Raw genomic sequence first — 26,415 nt, forward strand, 5'->3', positions numbered from 1 at the left:
AAAGTGTATTTCTATAGAAAATTTTGTCAAAATTTTATTTCTATAGAAAATTTTGTCAAAATTTTATTTCTATAGAAAATTTGTCAACATTTTATTTCTATAAAAAATTTTGTCAAATTTTTATTTCTATAGAAAATTTGTCAACATTTTATTTCTATAAAAAATTTTGTCAAATTTTTATTTCTGTAGAAAATTATGACAAAATTTTATTTCTATAGAAAATGTTGTCAATATTTTTTTTTCTATAGAATATTTTGTCAAAATTGATTCAATTCCACTGTAACAGTTGAGTGTTTGGAGAACTCATACTACATGGTGATAGATTGATATTCCTTTTGACAAAATGGGTTAGTAACGACGAACGCGACTTGGTTACGATTGCGAATTTTGGATGAATCCTGTTTTTTTTTTGTGAGTTATTGTAGTCAGTGAATAGCTTTCGTAATATTCACACTCCTGATGGTATGATGATTTTCAGTACCTCTTTCATCGTCTCATACATCTAAACCTAAAATTTTTAGCCATCATCATCATTGTCATTGTATTGATGGCTCAGAATTTTGATGTATAGAAAAGTTTTGTAGGGCTAGGGAAGAGCTTTTGCGTTTTGTTTTTCTGTTTATTTTGAATGAAGGATACCAGGCAAGGATGCTTGAATGATGGAGATGTGGACGGACTATACAAGTGGACAATACCTATGTATGACACCCGGTTATGTTAGAAGGCTGTATCAATTGTTAGCTTGGCATATCAGCTATTTGCGCTTTTTTTGGTTTTTGTTCCTTGAAAATGTTGAGCTCCACTCCACTTCGTATGCTTTATGCCATGTGTTGTTAATGTTTAATGGATTTGTATTTGACGGCTGGCTTGTACATTTGTTGTTCACGAGTAATACAAACAATTGTCCGTTCAGTCATTGTTGTTATTGCTTTTCGTTTTTAAAATTCATATGTTTTTGCTGTTGTTTTTTTTTTTTTTTGTTACTGTCACAGAAATTTTGTACGTTTTTTTTTGTTTTTGCAATAGACTTCATTTCAACTTTACATTGCCAACTTGTTTACTTGATGTTTGCCCTTAGAGCTAACTCGAGAACAATTCAACGATTCGTCTATCTAGATTTAGCCAATTGTTCCGAGGTGTAGAACTCAGCTAGGCTATTTCCAGCCAACATTTGTGAATGTTGACATCAACTTTAGAAAACACCGGAATAGGAAAAACTAATGCAAAAAAAACTGAGTAACAACAGCTAACATGTACCGAATGGTCATTGAAATTGTCAATATTTGTAAAAAAAAACAAACAGTACACTGTTACTAAATAGCATTTGAAGAAGACCTTAACTTTATTTCCAGCTGCGACAGTTGGTAGAATTCTACCAAAAATCGTAAATTTTTTACTGTTTGATAGATTGGTAGAATTCTTGATGTTTTGGTACATTGAAAAAAATATTGTCGTGAGGTCAAAGATTTCATGTCTTTAAAAGACGAATACAAATTTTGCTTATCATAGAAGACGCATTTCTCTAAAATAAAGTTATTTTCCTTGTCCAAAAGTCGATAAACTTTTCAATGAAGTCGTATTGTCCTTATAATTAAGTGACTTGACTTAAAAGTGGGTATCTTAACATGAAAGAAAAAAATTATAGGCTAAGGTCAACTTGACTTTAATAATTCAGAAAAATTCTTTAAATTTAATGAAATTATCTTTAAATTTGTTGTCTTTTTGCATCTTGACTACAAAGCAAAAAATCGTTCAAATATAGGACATGTTTTTCAAAACTTTATTTTAAAGAAGTTTTTTACTTCAAACATAGCATAATTTCTACTGGAAGTCGAGACCTAATTTGGAAAATAAAGTTGCCGTCGTTTTTAAAGGACTTTTATAGCATATGAAAAAAAAGCTGAGAAAGCGAAAAACTAAAATTTGCTACCTAGAAGCAAGTACACAAAACCTAAATTTAAAACAGAATTGTGTCTTAAAAGTATCCTTACTTGTATTCTCCGCTTCTTTGGCTCGGAATCAATACCAAATTTTTTAAGTAAAGACAAAATCTTTGAAACCGAGTATGCTTTTTTTTAGTGTAGATTTTGCAAAATATTCCTCTTTAACTAAGAGGTACAAAAACTTTTCAAAGAAATAAAATTTTGACAAAATTTTCTATAGAAACAAATTTTTTTATAGAAATAAAATTTTGAAAAAATTTTCTATAGAAGTAAAATTTAGACAATATTTTCTAGAGAAATAAAGTTTTCATAAAATTTTCTATAGAAATAAAATTTTGACGAAATGTTCTATAGAAATAAAATTTTGGCAAAATTTTCTATAGAAATAAAATTTTTAAAAAATTTTCTATAGAAATAAAATTTTGACAAAATTTTCTATAGAAATAAAATTTTGAAAAATTTTTCTATAGAAATAAAATGTTGACATAATTTTCTATAGAAATAAAATTTTGACATAATTTTCTATAGAAATAAAATGTTGACAAAATTTTCTATAGAAATACACTTTTGACAAAATTTTCTATAGAAAAGTTGACGAAATTTTTTTATGGAAATAACATTTTGACAAAATTTTCTCTAAAAAAAAAAAATTTGACAATTATTTCTATAGCAATAAAATTTTGACAAAATTTTCTATAGAAATAAATTTTTTGCAAAATTTTCTATAGAAATAAAATTTTGACAAAATTTTCTATAGAAATAAAATTTTGACAAAATTTTCTATAGAAATAAAATGTTGACAAAATTTTCTCTAGAAAAAAATTTTGACAATAATTTCTATAGCAATAAAATGTTGACAAAATTTTCTATAGAAATAAAATTTTGGCAAAATTTGCTATAGAAATACTCTTTTGACAAAATTTTCTATAGAAATAAAAAGTTGACAAAATTGTTTATGGAAATAACATTTTGACAAAATTTTCTCTAGAAAAAAATTGTGACAATTATTTCTATAGCAAAAAAATTTTGACAAAATTTTCTATAGAAATAAAATTTTGACAAAATTTTCTATGGAAATAAAATGTTGACAAAATTTTCTATGGAAATAACATTTTGACAAAATTTTCTCTAGAAAAAAAATTTTTGACAATAATTTCTATAGCAATAAAATGTTGACAAAATTTTCTATAGAAATAAAATTTTGGCTAAATTTTCTATAGAAATAAACTTCTAATTATACAATTATTTTTCGAGCTTTATGGACAGATATAGATTAAGGAACATGGTTAATAGAGCCATTGAAAAGAAAACGCCAGATACAAATCTATACACGCCTGGACTGTACATGTTTCGGTTCGGGCGAATGAACCTTTCCACAGCCTTTAGTATAGATCTGGCTGGGAGAGATAACTCAATTTTGGGCCCTTTATGCTAACTCCTTATGGAGAAAACATTTGGGAAATTTCCTCTTACAAATTGAATCATCTTTTCTCCCACTGTACATCATCTTTTCATATAACTTTCAAGTCCCTTAATCTTATTTTTATTTCGTTTTGTTACATAGTAATGTAACAACACGAAATTTATTTTTAGAAAGCTAATTTGTTAGAATTCACCTAAGTGGTGAACAGTCGAACAATGCTTATTGTTGCTACAGTCAACTACAACATATGACAATTAACAGAAACTGGTTTCCAGGATACAACAATAATTCTAACGCGTACATTAGTCGTGTTTTTTCCTAGTTTTACGAAATAAACTTCTGCCAAAATTTTCTATAGAAATAAAATTTTGACAAAATTTTCTATAGCAATAAAATTTTGACAAAATTTTCTATAGAAATAAAATTTTGACAAAATTTTCTATAGAAATAAAATTTTGACAAAATTTTCTATAGAAATAAAATTTTGACAACATTTTCTATAGAAATAAAATTTTGACAAAATTTTCTATAGAAATAAAATAAAATTTTGACAAAATTTTATATAGAAATAAAATAAAATTTTGACAAAATTTTATATAGGAATAAAATTTTGACAAAATTTTCTCTGGAAAAAAATTTGCAATAACTTCTATCGAAATAAAATTTTTACAAAATTTTCTATAGAAATTAAATTTTGACAAAATTTTCTATAGAAATAAAATGTTGACAATATTTTCTATAGAAATAAAATTTTGACAAAATTTTCTATAGAAATAAAATTTTGACAAAATTTCCTATAGAAATAAAATTTTTACAAAATTTTCTATAAAAATAAAATTTTTACAAAATTTTCTATAAAAATACAATTTTTACAAAATGTTCTATAGAAATAAAATTTTGACAAAATTTTCTATAGAAATAAAATTTTGACGAAATGTTCTATAGAAATAAAATTTTGGCAAAATTTTCTATAGAAATAAAATTTTTAAAAAATTTTCTATAGAAATAAAATTTTGACAAAATTTCCTATAGAAATAAAATTTTTACAAAATTTTCTATAGAAATAAAATTTTGACAATATTTTCTATAGAACTAAAATTTTGACAAAATTTTCTATAGAAATAAAATTATGACAAAATTTCCTATAGAAATAAAATTTTTACATAATTTTCTATAGAAATACAATTTTTACAAAATGTTCTATAGAAATAAAATTTTGACAAAATTTTTTGTAGAAATAAAATTTTGACAACATTTTCTATAGAAATAAAATTTTGACAAAATTTTCTATAGAAATAAAATTTTGACAAAATTTTCTAGAGAAATAAAATTTTGACAAAATTTTCTATAGAATTAAAATTTTGACAAAATTTTCTATAGCAATAAAATTTTGACAAAATTTTCTACAGAAATAAAATTTTGACAAAATTTTCTATGGAAATAACATTTTGACAAAATTTTCTCTAAACAAAAAAATTTGACAATAATTTTTATAGAAATACACTTTTGACAATTTTTTATAGAAATAAAATTTTGACAAAATTTTCTAAAGAAATAAAATGTTGACAAAATTTTTTATAGAAATAAAATTTTGACATAATTTTCTATAGAAATGAAATGTTGACAAAATTGTCTATAGATATATACTTTTGACATAATTTTCATAGAAATAAAATGTTGACAAAATTTTTTATAGAAATAAAATTTTAACAAAATTGTCTATAGAAATAAAATGTTGACAAAAATGTTTATAGAAATAAAATTTTAACAAAATTGTCTATAGAAATAAAATTTTGACAAAATTTTCTATAGAAATAAAATTTTGACATAATTTTCTATAGAAATAATAAATAATTTTGACATAATTTTCATAGAAATAAAATGTTGACAAAATTTTCTATAGAAATAAAATTTTGACATAATTTTCATAGAAATAAAATGTTGACAAATTTTTTTATAGAAATAAAATTTTAACAAAATTGTCTATAGAAATAAAATTTTTACAAAATTTTCTATAGAAATAAAATTTTGACATAATTTTCATAGAAATAAAATGTTGACAAAATTTTCTATAGAAATAAAATTTTGACATAATTTTCTATAGAAATAAAATTTGGCAAAATTTTCTATAGAGATAAAATTTTGATAAAATTTTCTAGAGAAATAAAATTTTGGCAAAATTTTCTATAGAAATAAAATGTTGACAAAATTTTCTATTTTTTTTTTTCTATAGACTTTAAACAATTAAAAATTACCTTTATCTATAATAAGTGGTTCTGCTGATTCACCCAAAAAATACGTATAAACTCACCTGAAAAGAAAAGAGAAAACAATATAAATTTTAACTGAAAATGTATGATGAAATCAAAAAAAAACTCACAAAACAATTTTCATGAAAATTAATACAGTTTTTGCACTGGTTTCCCAAAAAAATCATTTCAAAAATCTAAGGTGTGGAGACAACATAAAGGTTTATTTAATATTGACGGGGTGATGACGCTTAATTAGAAAGTTGAACAAATGTTGAGCATATTTCTGGAGGTGTTTTTTTATTTCTCATGTCAATTTATTAATTAATTAAAAAATATATTAAAAATTGTCCATCAAGCAAAACGTATAATAACAAATGCAGGTTTTTTAATACGCAACAAAAAACAGCCTGCCTCAGTGATGGCCCAAATAGGAAGGGCGTAACAAACAGAAAAATCATATTTAAAATCCTTTTCATAAAAAAAACGCCATAGCCTTTTTATCTTACCCCCAAAAAAATATGCTGGTTAAGGGAAAAGCGAATGGGATGACCTATACGTCATATATTGAGAAGGGGAAAGATTGTAAAGCTTTATCATATTGCGATTACCAAAAAAAAAAAACACACACACACACACAAAACATCCCAACAAAAAATAAATCCAAGTTTATATTTTCCGCTACAGGACACATTTTCCAAAGTAATGGGAGAATGAGGAATTTTTGCTTTTTTCCAAAATAAAACCCCGTCATTTCACATATGATTGCATATGTAATGGCTGCAACATATCGCGTATTCTATTTTTATTTTTTTTCGGGTTGAAGGCTCAGGCCCATCCATTAACTACCCTCTTTGCAATGATGTTTCCAAGGATGCATCTGGCAATGGGGTGGTCATCTAGCTTAAATAATAAAAATAAAATCAGTCATACGTTATATACAAGCATGGCAACAAGGATTAAGCATTTCGTTTTTTTTGCACGTTCACCTGCTCCCACCATTTCATCGTAGATATATGAAAAAAACAACGACTAAATAAAATCTCCACATTAAAAATGCAATGATATGCCGAAAAAATAATGGATGTTTTTTTCACGTTGAGTACATTTTTCCGGGTATTCGTTTATATTGTCTGTATTTGGGATAAGAATTCAGCCGCATCAGATATATTCGTAAGAGTAAAGGGATGGGAGCTACCCCTCTCGAAAAATACGAAACAGCAAAATACGCTCACCAACAATTTCATAAAATGTCCGAAAAAAGGGCGGTGTATAATTTTTTTTTTTTTTTTGAAATAAACAAAAGTTGAAAAAAAATTGTAGTCTGAAAAGAGGAGAAAAATTACTCTACCCCCATCCATATCAGGAAATAAAAAATGAATTAAAATTCCTCCTTTATTTTGCAAGGCTTCAAAATGTCCCAAAATAATAATAAAGTTAAAAGGGTTAGTCCTTCTTATATCCTTGTTAAATATGATGGCTGACATAACAAAATTTTTATCTTCAGGATCAACTGTCCCAAGCAGATAGGAAAATATGCGCTTTTGATCACTCTGGGAAACAAGCGCAACTGTGAGTTTAATTCAGAGAAGTGTTTGGAATGAATCTAAGTGAGCCTGACAATAAATCGGGCGCCCACTTTAACCTTGACGATGGACAAGGGTAATCTCGGGAACCATTTACATTATTGTGTGACGGTCTATGGAAACATAAATCTACTGGGGATCTAGCCAAGTCCAAAGTACAGTCAAAATATCTTGAGATGATCGACACTTCGGTATTTTTTTAGTGTCAATCTTGCTCTCCAAAGTACCGCACACGTACAATTTCAAAGGATGGTAGATTTTTTACTAGTTGGCTGATTAGTAGAAATCTTGATGTTTTGGTAGAAGGGGTACTTCAATTTTCTATAGAAAAAATTTTGACAAGATTTTCTATAGAAATAAAATTTTGGTAAAATTTTCTATAGAAATAAAATTTTGAGAAAATTTTCTATAAAAATAAAATTTTGAGAAAATTTTCTATAAAAATAAAATTTTGAGAAAATTTTCTATAGAAATAAAATTTTGACAAAATTTTCTATAGAAATAAAATTTTGACAAAATTTTCTATAGAAATAAAATTTTGACAAAATTTTCTATCACAATAAAATTTTGATAAAATTTTCTATCACAATAAAATTTTGATAAAATTTTCTATCACAATAAAATTTTGGCAAAATTTTATGTAGAAATAAAATTTTGAGAAAATTTTCTTTAGAAAATTTTTTTTATAGAAATAAAATTTTGACAAAAATTTTCTATATAAATAAAATGTAGACAAAATTTTCTATAGAAATAAAATTTTGGTAAGATTTCCTATAGAAATAAAATAAAATAAATAGAAAAATTTTTTGACAAAATTTTCTATAGGCATACAATTTTGAAAAAATTTTTGATACAAATAAAATTTAGACAAAATTTGCTATAAAAAATAATTTTTGACAAAATTTTCTATAAGAATAAAATTTTCTATAGAAACAAAATTTTGAGAAATTTTTCTATAGAAATAAAATTTTGACAAAATTTTCTATAGAAATAAAATTTTGGTAAAATTTTCTATTGAAATAAAATTTTGAGAAAATTTTGTATAGAAATAAAATTTTGACAAAATTTTGTATAAGAATAACATTCTATAGAATATAGAAATAAAATTTTGACAAAATTTTCTATAGAAATAAAATTTTGACAAAATTTTCTATCACAGTAAAATTTTGATAAAATTTTCTATCACAATAAAATTTTGAGAAAATTTTCTTTAGAAAAAATTTTTTATAGAAATAAAATTTTGACAAAAATTTTCTATAGAAATAAAATTTTGGTAAGATTTTCTATAGAAATAAAATAAAATAAATAAAAAAATTTTTTGACAAAATTTTCTATAGGCATACAATTTTGAAAAAATTTTCGATACAAATAAAATTTAGACAAAATTTTCTATAAAAATTAATTTTTGACATAATTTTCTATAAGAATAAAATTTTCTAAAGAAATAAAATTTTGAGAAATTTTTCTATAGAAATAAAATTTTGACAAAATTTTGTATAAGAATAAAATGTTGACAAAATTTTGTATCAGAATAACATTTTGACAAAATTTTGTATCAGAATAACATTTTGACAAAATTTTCTATAGAAATAAAATTTTGACAAAATTTTCTATCACAATAAAATTTGATAAAAAATAGTGGCAAAATTTTATGTAGAAACAAAATTTTGAGAAAATTTTCTATAGAAACATTTTTTATAGAAATAAAATTTTGACAAAAATTTTCTATATAAATAAAAACATTTTCTATAAAAATAAAATTTTGGTAAGATTTTCTATAGAAATAAAATAAAATAAATAAAAAAAATTGACAAAATTTTCTATAGACATAAAATTTTGAAAAAATTTTCGATACAAATTTAAATTTAGACAACATTTTCTATAAAAAATAATTTTTGACAAAATTTTCTATAAGAACAAAATTTTCTATAGAAATAAAATTTTGAGAAATTTTTCTATAGAAATATTTTGACAACATTTTCTATAGAAATAAAATTTTGGCAAAATTTTCTATTACAAAAAAATTTTGGCAAAATTTTCTATTACAAAAAAATTTTGATAAAATTTTCTATCACAATAAAATTTTGAGTAAAATTTTCTATAGAAGTAAAATTTTGATAAAATTTTCTATCGCAATAAAATTTTGAGAAAATTTTCTATCAAAATAAAATTTTGGGAACATTTTCTATAGAAATAACATTTTTAGAAAATTATCTATCACAATAAAATTTTGACAAAATTTTCTATAAAAATAAAATTTTGTATGCAAATAAAATGTTGACAAAATTTTCCATCACAATAAAATTTTTAGAAAATTATCTATCAAAATAAAATTTTGGGAACGTTTTCTATTGAAATAAAATTTTGAGAAAATTTTCTATAACAATAAAATTTTGCCAAAATTTTGTATCACAAAAAAAATTTTGATAAAATTTTTTATAGAAATAAAATTTTGACAAAATTTTCTATCACAAAAAAATTTTGATAAAATTTTCTATTACAATAAAATTTTGAGTAAAATTTTCTATAGAAGTAAAATTTTGATCAAATTTTCTATCACAATAAAATTTTGACAAAATTTTCTATAAAAATAAAATTTTGGGAAAATTTTCTATAGAAATAAAATTTTGACAAAATCTTCTATAGAAATAAAATTTTGACAAAATTTTGTATACAAATAAAATGTTGACAAAATTTTCTATCACAATAAAATTTTGAGAAAATTATCTATCAAAATAAAATTTTGGGAACATTTTCTATTGAAATAAAATTTTGAGAAAATTTTCTATCACAATAAAATTTTGACAAAATTTTCTATAGAAATAAAATTTTGAGAACATTTTCTATATTTTGACAAAATTTTCTATAGAAATAAAATTTTGACAAAATTTTCTTTAGAAATAAAATTTTGACAGAATTTTCTATACAAATATAATTCTGACAAAATTTTCTATAGAAATACAATTTTGACAAAATTTTCTATAGAAACAAAATTTTGACAAAATTTTCTATAGAAATAAAATGTTGACAACATTTTCTATAGAAGTACAATTTTGACAAAAATTTTTATAGAAATACAATTTTGACAAAATTTTCTATAGAAATAAAATTTTGACAAAATTTTCTATACAAATAAAATGTTGACAAAATTTTCTATCACAATAAATTTTTGGGAACATTTTCTATAGAAATAAAATTTTGATAAATTTTTCTATCACAATAAAATTTTGACAAAATTTTCTATAGAAATAAAATTTTGAGAACATTTCGTATATTTTGACAAAATTTTCAATAGAAATAAAATGTTGACAAAATGTTCTATAGAAATAAAATTTTGACAAAATTTATATTTTTTTATATTTTATATTTTACAATTTTGACAAAATTTTCTATAGAAATAAAATTTTGACAAAATTTTCTATAGAAACAAAATGTTGACAAAATTTTCTATAGAAATATAATTTTGGCAAAATTTTCTATAGAAATAAAATTTTAAGAAAATTTTCTATAGAAATAAAATTTTTGACAAAATTTTCTATAGAAATACATTTTTGACAAAATTTTCTATAGAAATAAAATTTTAAGAAAATTTTCTATAGCAATAAAATTTTGAGAAAGATGTGAGGGAAGGTGCATTAGCCAGAAAATAATTTTTTAATTAGTCTTTATGAAATTATTATTAAAATAGTCAACGTTTATCACAAAAAGTATATACTTTTCTTCCGAACCAATTTCTTTACAGCGAAAAGCAAATGGGAAATGATATTTGTTTGTATAAAACTTCGTTTCCTTCATCTTTGGGTCGAATCAATACCAAAATCCTTAAAAGGTCAAGATCTTTGGATCCTAATAAACTTTTTCTGAGTATAAGAACAACAACAAAAACTTATATTTCACCTAGTTTTTTACAAACCTGTATTAAAAATTAATATTTAGATAAATTAAACAAAAAAGTATATTCAAAATGTTTATTTTCAAATAATTTTGTATATTATACACTTCACACTTTTCTGGTTTAATATAAATTATGAGCGAATACAATAAATACATTAAACTTTGAATTTCAATTTCGTAAAATATCCACAATCAAATTTGGACAATTTTCAACCAGCTCCAACCATTCATTCGTTTGAACGTATTTTTCTATATTGGATTTTATCATTTTCATTGCACGAGTTTTCAATGGAATTATATTTTGTGCATCGGCAAAGATAAGTGTATCAATTGTAAAATTTTCCAACATAAGTGATTCATGTATCGTGGTTAGATTATAAAGATTGTCCAGCATTCCCTGAATTGGTGACTTAATTTGATCAATGTCTTGGAGAACACTTGTTAGCTGATTGAAATTTAAGCCCTTTTGATTTGTTGAAGATATTACTTCTATTTTTTTCAACAACATGGTGACGTCGACATCTAGCTTGTTTGGATCATCTTCATTCAACATGACAAATGAATTGTTCAATTCATTCGGAGAATCTTTGCTTTGGGATACATTTTTCTCCTCAGTCTTAGTTTCTTCAGAATTGTTTTGCATAGATTTGCAATCATTGATCTTGGATGAGGACCAACCATGTACTTCTTCAGAAAATTTGGCAAAGGAAGTCTCTTCAATTTCTTTGGAGTTTTTGAAAATCTCGGATGAAGTTTCTTGAGTGTGAGTTGATGGTAAGGATTTCCTTGGACCATTCAATTCGTGTATTTCCGCATTTATATCAGGATCAATAGTTTCTTCTAACACTAAACACACAATACATGATACACGCCAAGTCTTAACAATCTCTGAGGATTTATGATTATTCTCAAACATATTCAATGGGAAGAAATGAGGATACGTATGAGTGGTATTTGTTGTTGCCAAAGCACTAATTGGTTCCTTATGGGCTTCATATACCACATCGTCTTGATTGTTTAATATCACACATTTCCATTGGAATGGTATTGCTCTTGGATTGATAAAATTGAACTTTATTTTCAAGGCTAAGTAGTTATGTAATTTGGCCAGACTTAGGCGGACTTGCACATTCTCATAACCCCTGGGTCTGAAAGTTTCCATTATCTCACATACTTCCCCATTGATAGTTACAAGGGTCACATGATGATTGAAATGCAGAAGTTGACCTTTCAAATAAGGCCATTTAGTTTTGTCGCTGGTATGAGTCACGAAAGGCTTAAACAAACTAACAGATAAAGGATCCATCGATGATAAAAGAGAACGATTTGTAGCAATACTCTAGAATATATAGCTTTGCGACGAAGTGTATATCAATACTATGGAAAAAAAACTAACTACACTTCTCTTTTTAATAGGTTAACACTTAAGTTACAGGTATGAAATCATATCCTTTTACAAATGTTGGTAATTTTACCTATTTCATAAATCTAAGGAAAATGTGTAAAAAGATGATTAGAAAAGTAGGTAGATAAAACCAAATTTAAATCAATTAGAAAAAAATAGCTGGTATTGAAGTATTACGAAATAAGTACAAATAGGCCAAAACCGATTGGGATCGATTGTGCGACACCTTTAACACAACATACTGTAGTTGCTACCTCTATTGGGAAATTCCATTATTTCCCAATTTGAAAAAGATTTTTATCTAATCTCACATATGCCGATGTATGATATTTTATTCTTATGAGAAAACTGCGAAGTAGAACGCCATAGTTTCTCCCTTTTCATAAAGGGTAAAATCTACGATTATTTCAAATATAGGTTTAGAAGAGCTTAAATTTCTATTACTTCTATAGAACATTTTGTTAAAATTTTATTTCAATAGGAAATTTTGTCAAAATTTTATTATTCATATTTTTGACAAAATTTCTTCTATAGAAATATAAAAAATGTTTTCAAAATTTTATTTCTATAGAAAATGTTGTCCAAATTTGATTTCCATAAAAAATTTTCTCAAAATTTTGTTTCTAAGCAATACTTATCATAGTTTCGGCTATATGTCTATTAAAAAAACATAGGATTGATGTTTGTATTTAATTTTTATTTCCAATATTTCGGTTGACTTCGTCAAAACCGTTTTCAAGGATTTATTCTGGTTTGAACAGCTTCACACAGAGTGTAAAACAGAGTGTGAAGCTGTGCACACCAGAATAAATTCTTGAAAACGGTTTTTATTGGCGTTCTAATTCGCAGTTTTCTCATAAGAATAAAATATCATACATCTGCATATGTGAGATTAGATAAAAATCTTTTTCAAATTGGGAAATAATGGAATTACCCAATAGAGGTAGCGACTACAGTATGTTGTGTTAAAGGTGTCGCACAATCGATCCCAATCGGTTTTGGCCTATTTGTACTTATTTCGTAATACTTCAATACCAGCTATTTTTTCTAATGGATTTAAATTCCTGGCATTTAATCGTATTGGTTTTATCTACCTACTTTTCTAATCGTCTTTTTACACATTTTCCTTAGAAAGGTTAATATTTTTGAAATAGGTAAAATTACCAACATTTGTAAAAGGATATGATTTCATACCTGTAACTTAAATGTTAACCTATTAAAAAGAGAAGTGTAGTTAGTTTTCACCCATAGTATTGATATACACTTCGTCGCAAAGCTATATATTCTAGAGTATCGCTACAAATCGTTCTCTTTTATCATCGATGGATCCTTCATCTGTTAGTTTGTTTAAGCCTTTCGTGACTCATACCAGCGACAAAACTAAATGGCCTTATTTGAAAGGTCAACTTCTGCATTTCAATCATCATGTGACCCTTGTAACTATCAATGGGGAAGTATGTGAGATAATGGAAACTTTCAGACCCAGGGGTTATGAGAATGTGCAAGTCCGCTTAAGTCTGGCCAAATTACATAACTACTTAGCCTTGAAAATAAAGTTCAATTTTATCAATCCAAGAGCAATACCATTCCAATGGAAATGTGTGATATTAAACAATCAAGACGATGTGGTATATGAAGCCCATAAGGAACCAATTAGTGCTTTGGCAACAACAAATACCACTCATACGTATCCTCATTTCTTCCCATTGAATGTGTTTGAGAATAATCATAAATCCTCAGAGATTGTTAAGACTTGGCGTGTATCATGTATTGTGTGTTTAGTGTTAGAAGAAACTATTGATCCTGATATAAATGCGGAAATACACGTATTGAATGGTCCAAGGAAATCCTTACCATCAACTCACACTCAAGAAACTTCATCCGAGATTTTTAAAAATTCCAAAGAAATTGAAGAGACTTCCTTTGCCAAATTTTCTGAAGAAGTACATGCTTGGTCCTCATCCAAGATCAATGATTGCAAATCTATACAAAACAATTCTGAAGAAACTAAAACTGAGGAGCAAAATGTATCCCAAAACAAAGATTCTCCGAAAGAATTGAACAATTCATTTGTCATGTTGAATGAAGATGATCCAAACAACATTGACTCGTTTATATTACTGAATAACGATGATAAAACTATTGCATCTTTAGCATCTGGAGAAACTGAATCTAATGAATTGAATAAGCAATCCAAACCAGAGGATACAACTAAACAACTTATTAGTTTTCCACTATTATCAAAATCCCAGAGTGATCTATGCAGTATTAGAAAATTTCCCACTAATGTGGAGAAGAGTATTACTATTGATCAGATTATGGATTCAGAAATTCATACTAGTGGAAATACTGAAGGCAATTCAACCTCTCCAAATGGTTCGAAACAATTGTCAAATAATGAATCACAAAATGTTTCCTTGGAATCAGCAAATACATCCATGGCTTTATTTAGCCAGCAGGTAAGTTTTGAATATGACACTAAGAAAAAATAATCGAATGCATTAGGAAACATATCATTTTTAGTTAAAACTATATTGATAAAGAGTTCACTTGGATCCAAAGATTTTCATTTTATCTTACACTCAAAAAAATGAACTCTTTATTTCACTAAAACCAATTTAACTTTATTTTAGTTCATGGAACAATTATGTTTGGAGAAAGTTTCCTTTACTCTAATAATTTCAACTAAAACCGAGGAAAAAACTATACTCAAATGAAGCATAAAGATTAACTAAATTCGTGTCTTCCACAAAATAGTTCAGAATTTCTTTAAATTTGTAAATTTTTCCAAAAATGCGTCCATCATGAACTAATAATTTTTTTTGAATTTGTCGCAAAATATTTACTTATTTTGATGACATCGGCGTGATGCCAACGTTTGTAATACTGTTTAGTTAAAATTTTCTACAAATATTCAAAATTTTCTACAATTAATCGAAAGTTTTCTTCCTGGTGGGTTCACTGTTTTTTTCAGTGTAGTAATTGTGGTATTGATTCAGATTCAAAGTAAACAAAAAAACAATATTTTCGAAAGTTTTCTTCCTGGTGGGTTCACTGTTTTTTTCAGTGTAGTAATTGTGGTATTGATTCAGATTCAAAGTAAACAAAAAAACAATATTTTCCTAGTTTCAAAAAACGTTAGTTGCAAAATCCTCAAAATAAGTATTAGCCTATATTTGAAACTTTTTATCTTTAAATCAATAACTCGGTTATTTTAAAGATTATTTCTTTAAATCAAAATAGGATTTCCTTTACTTCAAGGAAAATTTGATTTACTTCAAAGACATACGACATAAACGGAATGCCACCAATTTCATAGATTCGTGTTCTAAATTTAAAGAAAAACAAGTAAGTAAAGTCTAAAGTCGGGCGGGGCCGACTATATTATACCCTGCACCACTTTGTAGATGTACATTTTCGATACCATATCACATCCGTCAAATGTGTTGGGGGCTATATATATAAAGGTTTGTCCCAAATACTTACATTTAAATATCACTCGATCTGGACAGAATTTGAAAGACTTCTACAAAATCTATAGACTCAAAATTTAAGTCGGCTAATGCACTAGGGTGGAATACAATGTTAGTAAAAAACAAGGAAAATGTTGGTATTTTGACCATTTTTGTCGAAATCAGAAAAACATATATATGGGAGCTATATCTAAATCTGAAGTGATTTCAATAAAATTTGGCAAACTTGACTACACTACTAATTGTACTCCTAGTGCAAAATTTCAACCAAATTGGGCCAAAACTCTGGCTTCTGGGACCATATAAGTCCATATCGGGCGAAAAATATATATGGAAGCTATATATAAATCTGAACCGATTTCAATCAAATTCGGCACACATGACTATACTACCAATTGTACTCCTAGTGCAAAATTTCAAGCTAATCGGGATAAAACTCTGGCTTCTGGGTCCATATAAGTGCATATCGGGCGAAAGATATATATGGGAGCTATATATAAATCTGAATCGATTTGAACCAAATTTGGCACGCATAGCTACAATGCTAAATCTACTCCCTGTGCAAAATTTCAACCAAATTGGGCCAAAACTCTGGCTTTTAGGACTATATTAGTCCATATCGGGCGAAATATATATATATATATATATATATATATATATATATATATATATATATATATATATATATATATATATATATATATATATATATATATATATATATATATATATATATATATATATATATATATATATATATATATATATATATATATGGGAGCTATATCTAAATCTGAACCGATTTCAATAAAATTTTGCACACTTGACTATACTACTAATTGTACTCCTAGTGCGAAATTTCAACCAAATTCTGCCAAAAATCTGGCTTCTGGGGCCATATAAGTCCATATCGGGCGAAAGATATATATGGTAGCTATATCTAAATCTGAACCGATTTCAATCAAATTTTGTACACTAGACTACACGACTAAGTGTTATGCTTGTACAAAATTTCAAGCAAATCGGTATAAAACTCTGGCTGCTGGGTCCATATTAGTGCATATCGGGCGAAAGATATATATGGGAGCTATATCTAAATCTGAATCGATTTCTTCCAAAATCAATACGGTTTTATTCTGACCCAAATAAGGAACATGTGCCAAATTTGAAGACGATTGGACCTAGACTTTGATCACAAAAATGTGTTCACAGACAGACGGACGGACATGGTTATATCGACTCAGGGACCCACCCAGAGCATTATTGCCAAAGACACCCTGTGTCTATCTCGTCTCCTTCTGGGTGTTACAAACATATGCACTAACTTATAACACCCTGTTCCACAGTGTGGCGCTGGGTATAAAGATTTTAAAAGTAAATATAAATTTTCTTTTAATCAAAAAATTTTTTTATTGAAAAACATTGTCCTCAATATTGTCCCAAAATTATATTTCTATAGAAAATTTTGTCAAAATTTTATCTTTTTTTTTTTTTTTTGTAATTTATTTCTGTAACAAATTTTGTTGACATTTTTATTTCTATAGAAAATTCTTTTCAAAATTTTATTTCTATAGAAATTTTTTTCAAAATTTTATTTCTATAGAAAATTGTCTCAAAATTATATTTCTATAGAAAAATTTGTCCAAATTTTAATTCCGTTGGAATTTTTTTTTAACAATTTTATTTCCGTATAAAATTTTGTCAACATTTTTATTACTATAGAAAATTTTGTAATTTTTTTTTCCTACAGAAAATTTCAAAATTCTATTTCTATAGAAAATTTTCTCAAAATTTTATTTCAATAGAAAATATTGTCAACATTTTATTTCAATAGAAAATTTTGTCAATATTTTATTTCCATAGAAAATTTTCTCAAAATTTTATTTCAATAGAAAATTTTGTCAATATTTTATTTCCATAGAAAATTTTCTCAACATTTTATTTCAATAGAATATTTTGTCAAAATTTTATTTCTCTACAATATTTTGTTGAAATTTTATTTCATTAGAAAATTTTGTCAAAATTTCATTTCAATAGAATATTTTGTCAAAATTTTATTTCAATAGAAAAATGTGTCAAAATTTTATTTCATTATAAAATTTTGTCGAAATTTTATTTCATTAGAAATGTTTGTCAAAATTTCATTTCAATATAAAATTTTGTCAAAATTTTATTTCTATAGAATATTTTGTCAAAATTTTATTTCTCTACAATATTTTGTCAAAATTTTATTTCATTATAAAATTTTGTCGAAATTTTATTTCATTAGAAAATTTTGTCGAAATTTTATTTCATTAGAAAATTTTGTCAAAATTTCATTTCAATAGAAAATTTTGTCAAAATTTTATTTCAATAGAAAATTTTGTCAACATTTTATTTCTATAGAATATTTTGTCAACATTTTATTTCAATAGAAAATTTAGTTGGATAAGGAATATTTTAGAAAATCTACCAAAACATCAAGAATTCTTCCAATCTACCAAAGCAGTAAATAATCAATCATTTTTTGGTAGAATTCTGTGGCAACCATGAACCACATCTCGGAATCAATACCAAAACCCTTAAGAGAAGGTCAAAATATTTGGATCCAAGTCAACTTTTTTGAGTGTGGTCTCAATGCCAAAATCGCAGGATACAAGTAAATGTTTCTCTTTTTTAAGTGTAGACTAATTTAAATTGCAAGACATTTAGTATTTCCACATTATAATTGATATCGAATTTTTATTTTTCTGTTTTCAGAGCAATAGATCGCTTAATTCTATCTATGAAGTTCACAATGTCATCAAAAATATGAAATCAATTGCATATGAGCAAAGAGAATTGTTAACCAAACTTTTGGCACAAATGCAACCCGCCGAGGAAAATGTTGCCAACGATGAACACCAAACTGAGGACAAACAAGCCACAGACAAAGTAACACAGCTAGATGTCGACGTCACCATATTGTTGAAGAAAACAGAACTGATATCTTCAACAAATCAAAAGGGCTTAAATTTCAATCAGCTAACAAGTGTTCTCCAAGACATTGATCAAATTAAGTCACCAATTCAGGGAATGCTGGACAATCTTAATAATCTAACCACGATACATGAATCACTTATGTTGGAAAATTTTACAATTTATACACTTATCTTTGCCGATGCACAAAATATAATTCCTTTGAAAACTCGTGCAATGAAAATGATAAAATCCAATATAGAAAAATACGTTCAAACGAATGAATGGTTGGAGCTGGTTGAAAGTTGTCCAAATTTGATTGTGGATATTTTACGAAATTGAAATTCAAAGTATAGTGTATTTATTGTATTCGATCATACTTTCTATTAAAAGAGAAAAAGTGTGAAATGTATAATATACAAAATTATTTCAAAATAAAAATTTTGAATGTACATTATAGTTTAATTTATCTAAATATTAATTTTTAATACAGGTTTGTAAAAAAACTTGGTGAAATATAAGTTTTTGTTGTTGTTCTTACACTCAGAAAAAGTTTATTAGGATCCAAAGATCATGGCCTTTTAAGGATTTTGGTATTGCTTCCGAGCCAAAGATGAGGGAAACGAAGTTTTAGACAAACAAATATCATTTCTCATTTGTTTTTCGCTGTAAGGAAATTGGTTCGGAAGAAAAGTATATACTTTTTGTGATAAACGTTGATTCTTTTACAGGATGTAAAAATAATTTCATAAAATCTTATTTCTATAGAAAATGTTGTCCAAATTTTATTTCCATAAATAATTTTCTCAAAATTTTATTTCTAAGCAATACTTATCATAGTTTCGTCTATAGGTCGATTTAAAAAAATGATTTTTTGTTTTACACTCTGTGTGAAGCTGTGCAAACCAGAATAAATCCTTGAAAACGGTTTTGACGAAGTCAACCGAAATATTGGAAATAAAAATTAAATAAAAACATCAACCCTATGTTTTTTTAATAGACATATAGCCGAAACTATGATAAGTATTGCTTAAAAATAAAATAAAAAGGTCACCGATAATCAATCAGAAATAAAATTTTATTTCTATAGAAAAATTTGTCAACATTTTATTTCTATAGAAAATTTTGTCAAAATTTTATTTCTATAGAAACTTTTTTCAAAATTTTATTTCTATAGAAAATTTTGTCAAATTTTTATTTCTATAGAAAATTTTGTCAAAATTTTATTCTATAGAAAATTTTGTAAAAATTTTATTTCTATGGAAAATTTTGTCAAAATTTTATTTCTATAGAAAATTTTATCAAAACTTTATTTCTATAGAAAATGTTGTCAAAATTTTATTTCTATAGAAAAATTTGTCAAAATTTTATTTCTATAGAAAATGCTGTCAAAATTTTATTTCTATAGAAAATTTTGTCAACATTTTATTTCTATAGAAAATTTTGTCAAAATTTTATTTCTATAGAAAATTTTGTCAAAATTTTATTTCTATAGAAAATTTTATCAAAACTTTATTTCTATAGAAAATGTTGTTATCAAACTTTATTTCTATAGAAAATGTTATCAAAACTTTATTTCTGTAGAAAATTTTGTCAAAATTTTATTTCTATAGAAAATTTTATCAAAACTTTATTTCTATGGAAAATTTTGTCAAAATTTTATTTCTATAGAAAATTTTGTCAAAATTTTATTTTTATAGAAAATTTTATCAAAATTTTATTTTTATAGAAAATTTTATCAAACCTTTATTTCTATAGAAAATTTTGTCAAAATTTTATTTCTATAGAAAATTTTGTCAAAATTTTATTTCTATAGAAAATTTTGTCAAAATTTTATTTCTATAGAAAATTTTGTCAAAATTTTATTTCTATAGAAAATTTTGTCAAAATTTTATTTCTATAGAAAATTTTGTCAAAATTTTATTTCTATAGAAAATTTTGTCAAATTTTATTTCTGTTGAAAATTTTGTCAAAATGTTAAGAAACAAAATAAATCAAGACATATTTAACTTCTATAGAAAATTTTATCAAAACTTTATTTCTATAGAAAATTTTGTCAAAATTTTATTTCTATAGAAAATTTTGTCAAAATTTTATTTCTATTGAAAATTTTGTCAAAATTTTATTTCTATAGAAAATTTTGTCAAAATTTTATTTCTATAGAAAATTTTGTCAAAATTTTATTTCTATAGAAAATTTTGTCAAAATTTTATTTCTGTTGAAAATTTTGTCAAAATTTTATTTCTATAGAAAATTTTGTCAAAATTTTATTTCTATAGAAAATTTTGTCAAAATTTTATTTTTATAGAAAATTTTGTCAAAATTTTATTTCTATAGAAAATTTTGTCAAAATTTTATTTCTATAGAAAATTTTGTCAAAATTTTATTTCTATAGAAAATTTTGTCAAAATTTTATTTCTATAGAAAATTTTGTCAAAATTTTATTTCTGTTGAAAATTTTGTCAAAATTTTATTTCTATAGAAAATTTTGTCAAAATTTTATTACTGTAGAAAATTTTGTCAAATTTTTATTTCTATAGAAAATGTTATCAAAACTTTATTTCTATAGAAAATTTTGTCCAAATTTTATTTCTATAAAACATTTTCTCAAAATTTTATTTCTACAGGAAATTTTGTCAAAATTTTATTTCTATAGAAAATCTTGTCAAAATTTTAATTATATAGAAAATTTTGTCACAATATTATTTCTATAGAAAATTTTGTCAAAATTTTATTTCTATAGGAAATTTTGTCAAAATTTTATTTCTATAGGAAATTTTATCAAAATTTTATTTCTATGGGAAATTTTCTCAAATTTTTATTTCCATAGGAAATTTTTTCACAATATTATTTCTATAGAAGATTTTGCCAAAATTTTATTTCTATAGAAAATTTTGTCAAAATTTTATTTCTATAGAAAATTTTGTCAAAAGTTTATTTCTATAGAAAATTTTATCAAAACTTTATTTCTATAGAAAATTTTGTCAAAATTTTATTTCTATAGAAAGTTGTGTCAAAATTTTATTTCTGTATAGAATTTTGTTAAAATTTATTCCTATATAGAATTTTTGTTGGAGAGGAAGATTTTGCAACATCTACCAAAACGTCAATAATTCTACCAATTACCAAATAAACAGAAATCGTCCACTTTTGGTAGAATTCTGCCAACTTTAGCAACCATGCTTCCAATGCGTCAATTGAAGCTGGTTTATCAGTACAGATATGAGCTTTTACCCTAGAAAGTCATCTTATTTTTTTATACACTAACATCATACTTTGTCATTTTGTCTAAGACTTATTTCAAGACTCTAGAATTTGAAACGTGTGTAAAAAATGATAACTAAAATTGAGTTTATTTTCTTATTCAATTTGTTTTTAATTATTATAAAATAAAAATTCATAAAATAGTTGAATAATTTATCATTTTCCACCAACCGACTAAAATGCATTTTAGATCCAAAATGAAATTACACGTCGTTATTTGGATGACTGTCGAAAGTGACCGGTATGATGGTCACATTCGTCCAAGCGAAATTTTTTGTGATTTATGCACTTTCATTTCTATTGTTGATCTATTTCTGAATTCAATAGATCAAAACTCTATTGTAAGTTTGTAAGCAATAAAATTAACTATCACTGAAATAAATATGACTGTGAACAGACAAGCGAGTTCTTATTTGATAGCAATCTGAAGTATGTTGTTCATTCTTACTATTTTTGAGAATCATAGGAAATCTATTTTTTCTGTTTTAGTTGGCATTGGACTTAGTGATACAACTATTGTATCGTGTCTAGGTTTTAAGTTATACTTGAAATAAAGAAAATTTAATTTGGCTAGGGAAATTTTCTTATCGAAAATAAACTGAAACAAAAATTCCAACATATTTGTTGGCATATGCCCGATTTTTTCGACAAAGCAATATTTGAATTTTGACGTGCTACATAATCTAACCACCGTTGCCGCTTTTTGTTTCACGTGATACCTTTGTGCTAATAAATGTAAATTGTTTTCTATTTTATGTCACTTCTAGATCCATATAGGATTTAATTTTGTCTTCGAATTGTATTCGAATTAGAGTGCCCATGAAACATATTTTATTCGGTTTAACTCCCACAATGATATGCATAGAAAGAAATCATTTAAATACTAAGACACAATATCTCAGCAACATATTCCCAGTTCACTTTCATTTTCTTATTTTAAATACATTTTAATTGCATTTTCTTTGCCATACGACAAATGAATAAGTATGAAAATATCTTAAACTGGAGCAATGGGTTAAAATGTTTTATAGAATACAAAAAAAAAACTGACAGTGAACAATGCCAACTGAGGGGTAAGGAAAAGACACTTTATATGTCTGGCAAGCAAATGAAATAAATTCTCTCCTTTCTAACTATGTAGAAGAGCACACGAGATTTTTATATCTCTTGTCGTAGCAAAAAAACAAAATGTCCTTTTCTTCTTTTTCATAAGATTTTTGTTATATTTTTATGCAAAGAAATGTGGTTTTTAACCTTGACTGTAAAAACTATGATAATGATGATGATTGCATTGAAGGAAGTACTAACAAAAGAGGTCGTTAGCCACAGAGCCTTGTCCTACACCAACCCATTCAAAAGGATGTAACATTCGCTAGCTACATAAAGCTCTAACCTTGCCCCCCCCCAAAACGTTAGTATCTAGAAGGGGGTTGATGACATTTTCTCTCTTGACATGGCATTCAACTTTTCTTCTACAGAGAAAATTTTATACTAATATTTGTCCAAAAGAGAGTAACACTAGTATTGTTATTGAGAATTGAGAAACAGAAAGCAAAAGAATAAGAGAATGCATTCTAATGACTTGACACAGATTATACGAGGATATGTTGAGGAAGGCAAAGAAGGATATAAAAATGAAAGCGAGCTGTAGTATATGAAATACTTTATTAAATCATGTTTGAATAGGGCTCCGAAAACTAATGGCAATATAAGTATGAGCTCAACACAACCAAATTTCACAAATAACAAGTCAAATTTAACTTCTATAGAACATTTTATCAAAACTTTATTTCTATACAAAATTTTGTCAAAATTTTATTTCTATAGAAAATTTTGTCAAAATTTTATTTCTATAGAAAATTTTGTCAACATTTTATTTCTATAGAAAATTTTGTCAAAATTTTATTTCTATAGAAAATTTTGTCAACATTTTATTTCTATAGAAAATTGTGTCAAAATTTTATTTCTATAGAGAATTTTGTTAAAATTTATTCCTATATAGACTTTTTGTTGGAGAGGAAGATTTTGCAACATCTACCAAAACGTCAATAATTCTACCAATCTACCAAACAAACAGAAATCGTCCACTTTTGGTAGAATTCTGCCCAGGGCTGTGGAGTCGAGCCAATTTTGCTCGACTCCGACTCCAGCATTTTTCATCAGCTCGACTCCGACTCCGGAGTCGACTACGGGTAATATAACTAAATCTCATTTTAATACCACTAATTTGTAGTTCTATTGTGGGGGTACCGTAAGTGGGTCGATATAAAGTATCGTTTTTATTTATGTGTGCAAAAAAGGTCTTAATTTCACATTAGATGCCAATTGAACTCTAGATTTCAAATTTAGGGCAATGTTTAATAAATAAAAAAGTGATATAAAATACCCATCATAATATGAGAAGGTACGAACAGTATATGTATTTGTGGACCAAAATTATTGATACTATCTCAAATCCTTTAAATTTGTTGCGAGCTATATAAAGGTTTATATTTCCATATGCATGACTTTGAATCTGAATCGATTTAGACAAGATTGTATATACTTCTACAAAATCTATGTACATAAAATTTCAATCTAACGTTATGGGACGTAACACAATTTTAACGAAAAATAAAAATGCAAGGAAAGTCTAAAGTCGGGCGGGCCGATTATAATATACTCTGCACAACTTTGTATTTAGATCTACATTTTGATAAAATCTCAAATCAGACTTCTACAAATCTCGGGCAATATTTGGGAAATATTTATAACTGTTTAGACAATTTCGCAAACATGCATTTATGATTCATTCATTAAAAATTTGAATCATTTCTACAAGTTTTCGACTTAGCAGCAATTTTTCCAAAATTGTATGCTCACTGAATACAATTTTGGAAAAATTTGTGTCTAGTAAATAAAATGTTGACAACATTTTCTATAAAAATAAAATTTTGGTAAAATTTTCTATAGAAATCAAATTTTGACCAAATATATAGAAATAAAATTTTGAATAAAATTTTTATAGAAATAAAATTTGGCAAAATTTTTTATAGAAATAAAAGTTTGAAAAAATTATTAATAGAAATACAATTTAAAAAAAAATGTGTAGCAAATAAAATTTTGCAAAATTTTCTATAGAAATAAAATTTTGCAAAATATTCACAAACAAAATTTTGACTAAATTTTCTATAGAAATAAAATTTTGGCTAGTTTTTATATAGAAAAAAATATTTCTTAAAGCTTAAGACCTCCGCTGTCATAGCTTTATCCTTTATGCTTGTAATTTACTTATAAGTATAAATATGAAAAAAAAAATATTTCTATAGTAATAAAATTTTGAGTATCAGTGAGAAAAAAAATTGAGAAAATTTGCTATAGAAATAAAATTTGACAATTGTTTCTTATAAAAATAAAATTTTGAAAAAATTATCAATAAAAATACAATTTTAGAACAATTTTTGTGTAGTAAATAAAATTCTGCAAAATATTCTGCGGAAACAAAATTTTGATTAAATTTTCTATAGAAATAAAATTTTGACCAAATTTTCTATAGAAATAAAATGTTGACCAAATTTTCTAATAAAAAAATCTATTACTATAAAATTTTGGTAAAATTTTCTATAGAAATAAAATTTTGACCAAATTTTCTAATAAAAAAATCTATTACTATAAAATTTTAGCAAAATTTTCTATACAAATAAAATTTTGACTTAAATTTTTATAGAAATAAAATTATCAATAGAAATAAAATTTTGAAAAAAATTTTGTGTAACAAACAAAATTTTATTTCTATAGAAATAAAATTTTGACAAAATTTTCTATAGAAAACAATATTTCTATAGTAATAAAATTTTGAATTAATTTTTTATAGAAATACAATTTTGACAAAATTTGCTATAGAAATAAAATTTTGACAAAACTTTTTATAGAAATAACATTTTGACAAAATTTTCTATAAAAAACAACTTTGAAAAAATTTTCTGTCAATATTCCACATATGTATATGGCCTTAAAATAAAATTAAAATAAAAATAATATCGATTGTTCGAAATATTTCAAATAAATTGATATGGGCATTAAAATGGATCGATCAAGCTCATCTGCTAGTCTAACATTCTAGGAAACATAAAAAGATAGCCGCAATTGGAAGTTGATTTTCATTTACAATCATGCTGTACATTGATCGAATGAATAACGCAATGGAAACTAATTTGCGTAAAAACTTGCATAGTTACAAAAATGTGAAGTGTTTTAAAAAA

At 24.9% G+C, this 26,415-nt stretch overlaps 2 protein-coding genes across 3 annotated transcripts in view; one reads left to right on the top strand and one right to left on the bottom strand.

The window, feature by feature from the left end:
• Positions 1-26,415, bottom strand: part of LOC142223564 (neuroguidin) — a 260,642-nt gene that overhangs the window by 67,983 nt on the left and 166,244 nt on the right. The gene's annotated exons all lie outside the window — the stretch shown is intronic.
• LOC142227024 (uncharacterized) lies at positions 13,766-19,362 on the top strand. The gene is made up of 2 exons (XM_075297337.1): positions 13,766-14,959; positions 18,713-19,362. The coding sequence occupies exons 1-2, from the start codon at positions 13,823-13,825 to the stop codon at positions 19,250-19,252; spliced, it is 1,677 nt and encodes a 558-aa protein (XP_075153452.1). The 5' UTR covers positions 13,766-13,822; the 3' UTR covers positions 19,253-19,362.

The sequence above is a fragment of the Haematobia irritans genome, chromosome 2 (genome assembly GCF_050003625.1).
Source record: "Haematobia irritans isolate KBUSLIRL chromosome 2, ASM5000362v1, whole genome shotgun sequence".
NCBI classification, from domain to species: Eukaryota; Metazoa; Arthropoda; class Insecta; order Diptera; family Muscidae; genus Haematobia; species Haematobia irritans.

What these genes read in the sequence shown, in the direction of transcription:
- LOC142227024 (XM_075297337.1), top strand. Translation starts at nt 13,823, where the DNA reads ATGGATCCTTCATCTGTTAGTTTGTTTAAGCCTTTCGTGACTCATACC. An exon ending in TGGCTTTATTTAGCCAGCAG is followed by an intron (nt 14,960 to 18,712) that starts GTAAGTTTTGAA and finishes TTCTGTTTTCAG; the next exon opens with AGCAATAGATCGCTTAATTC.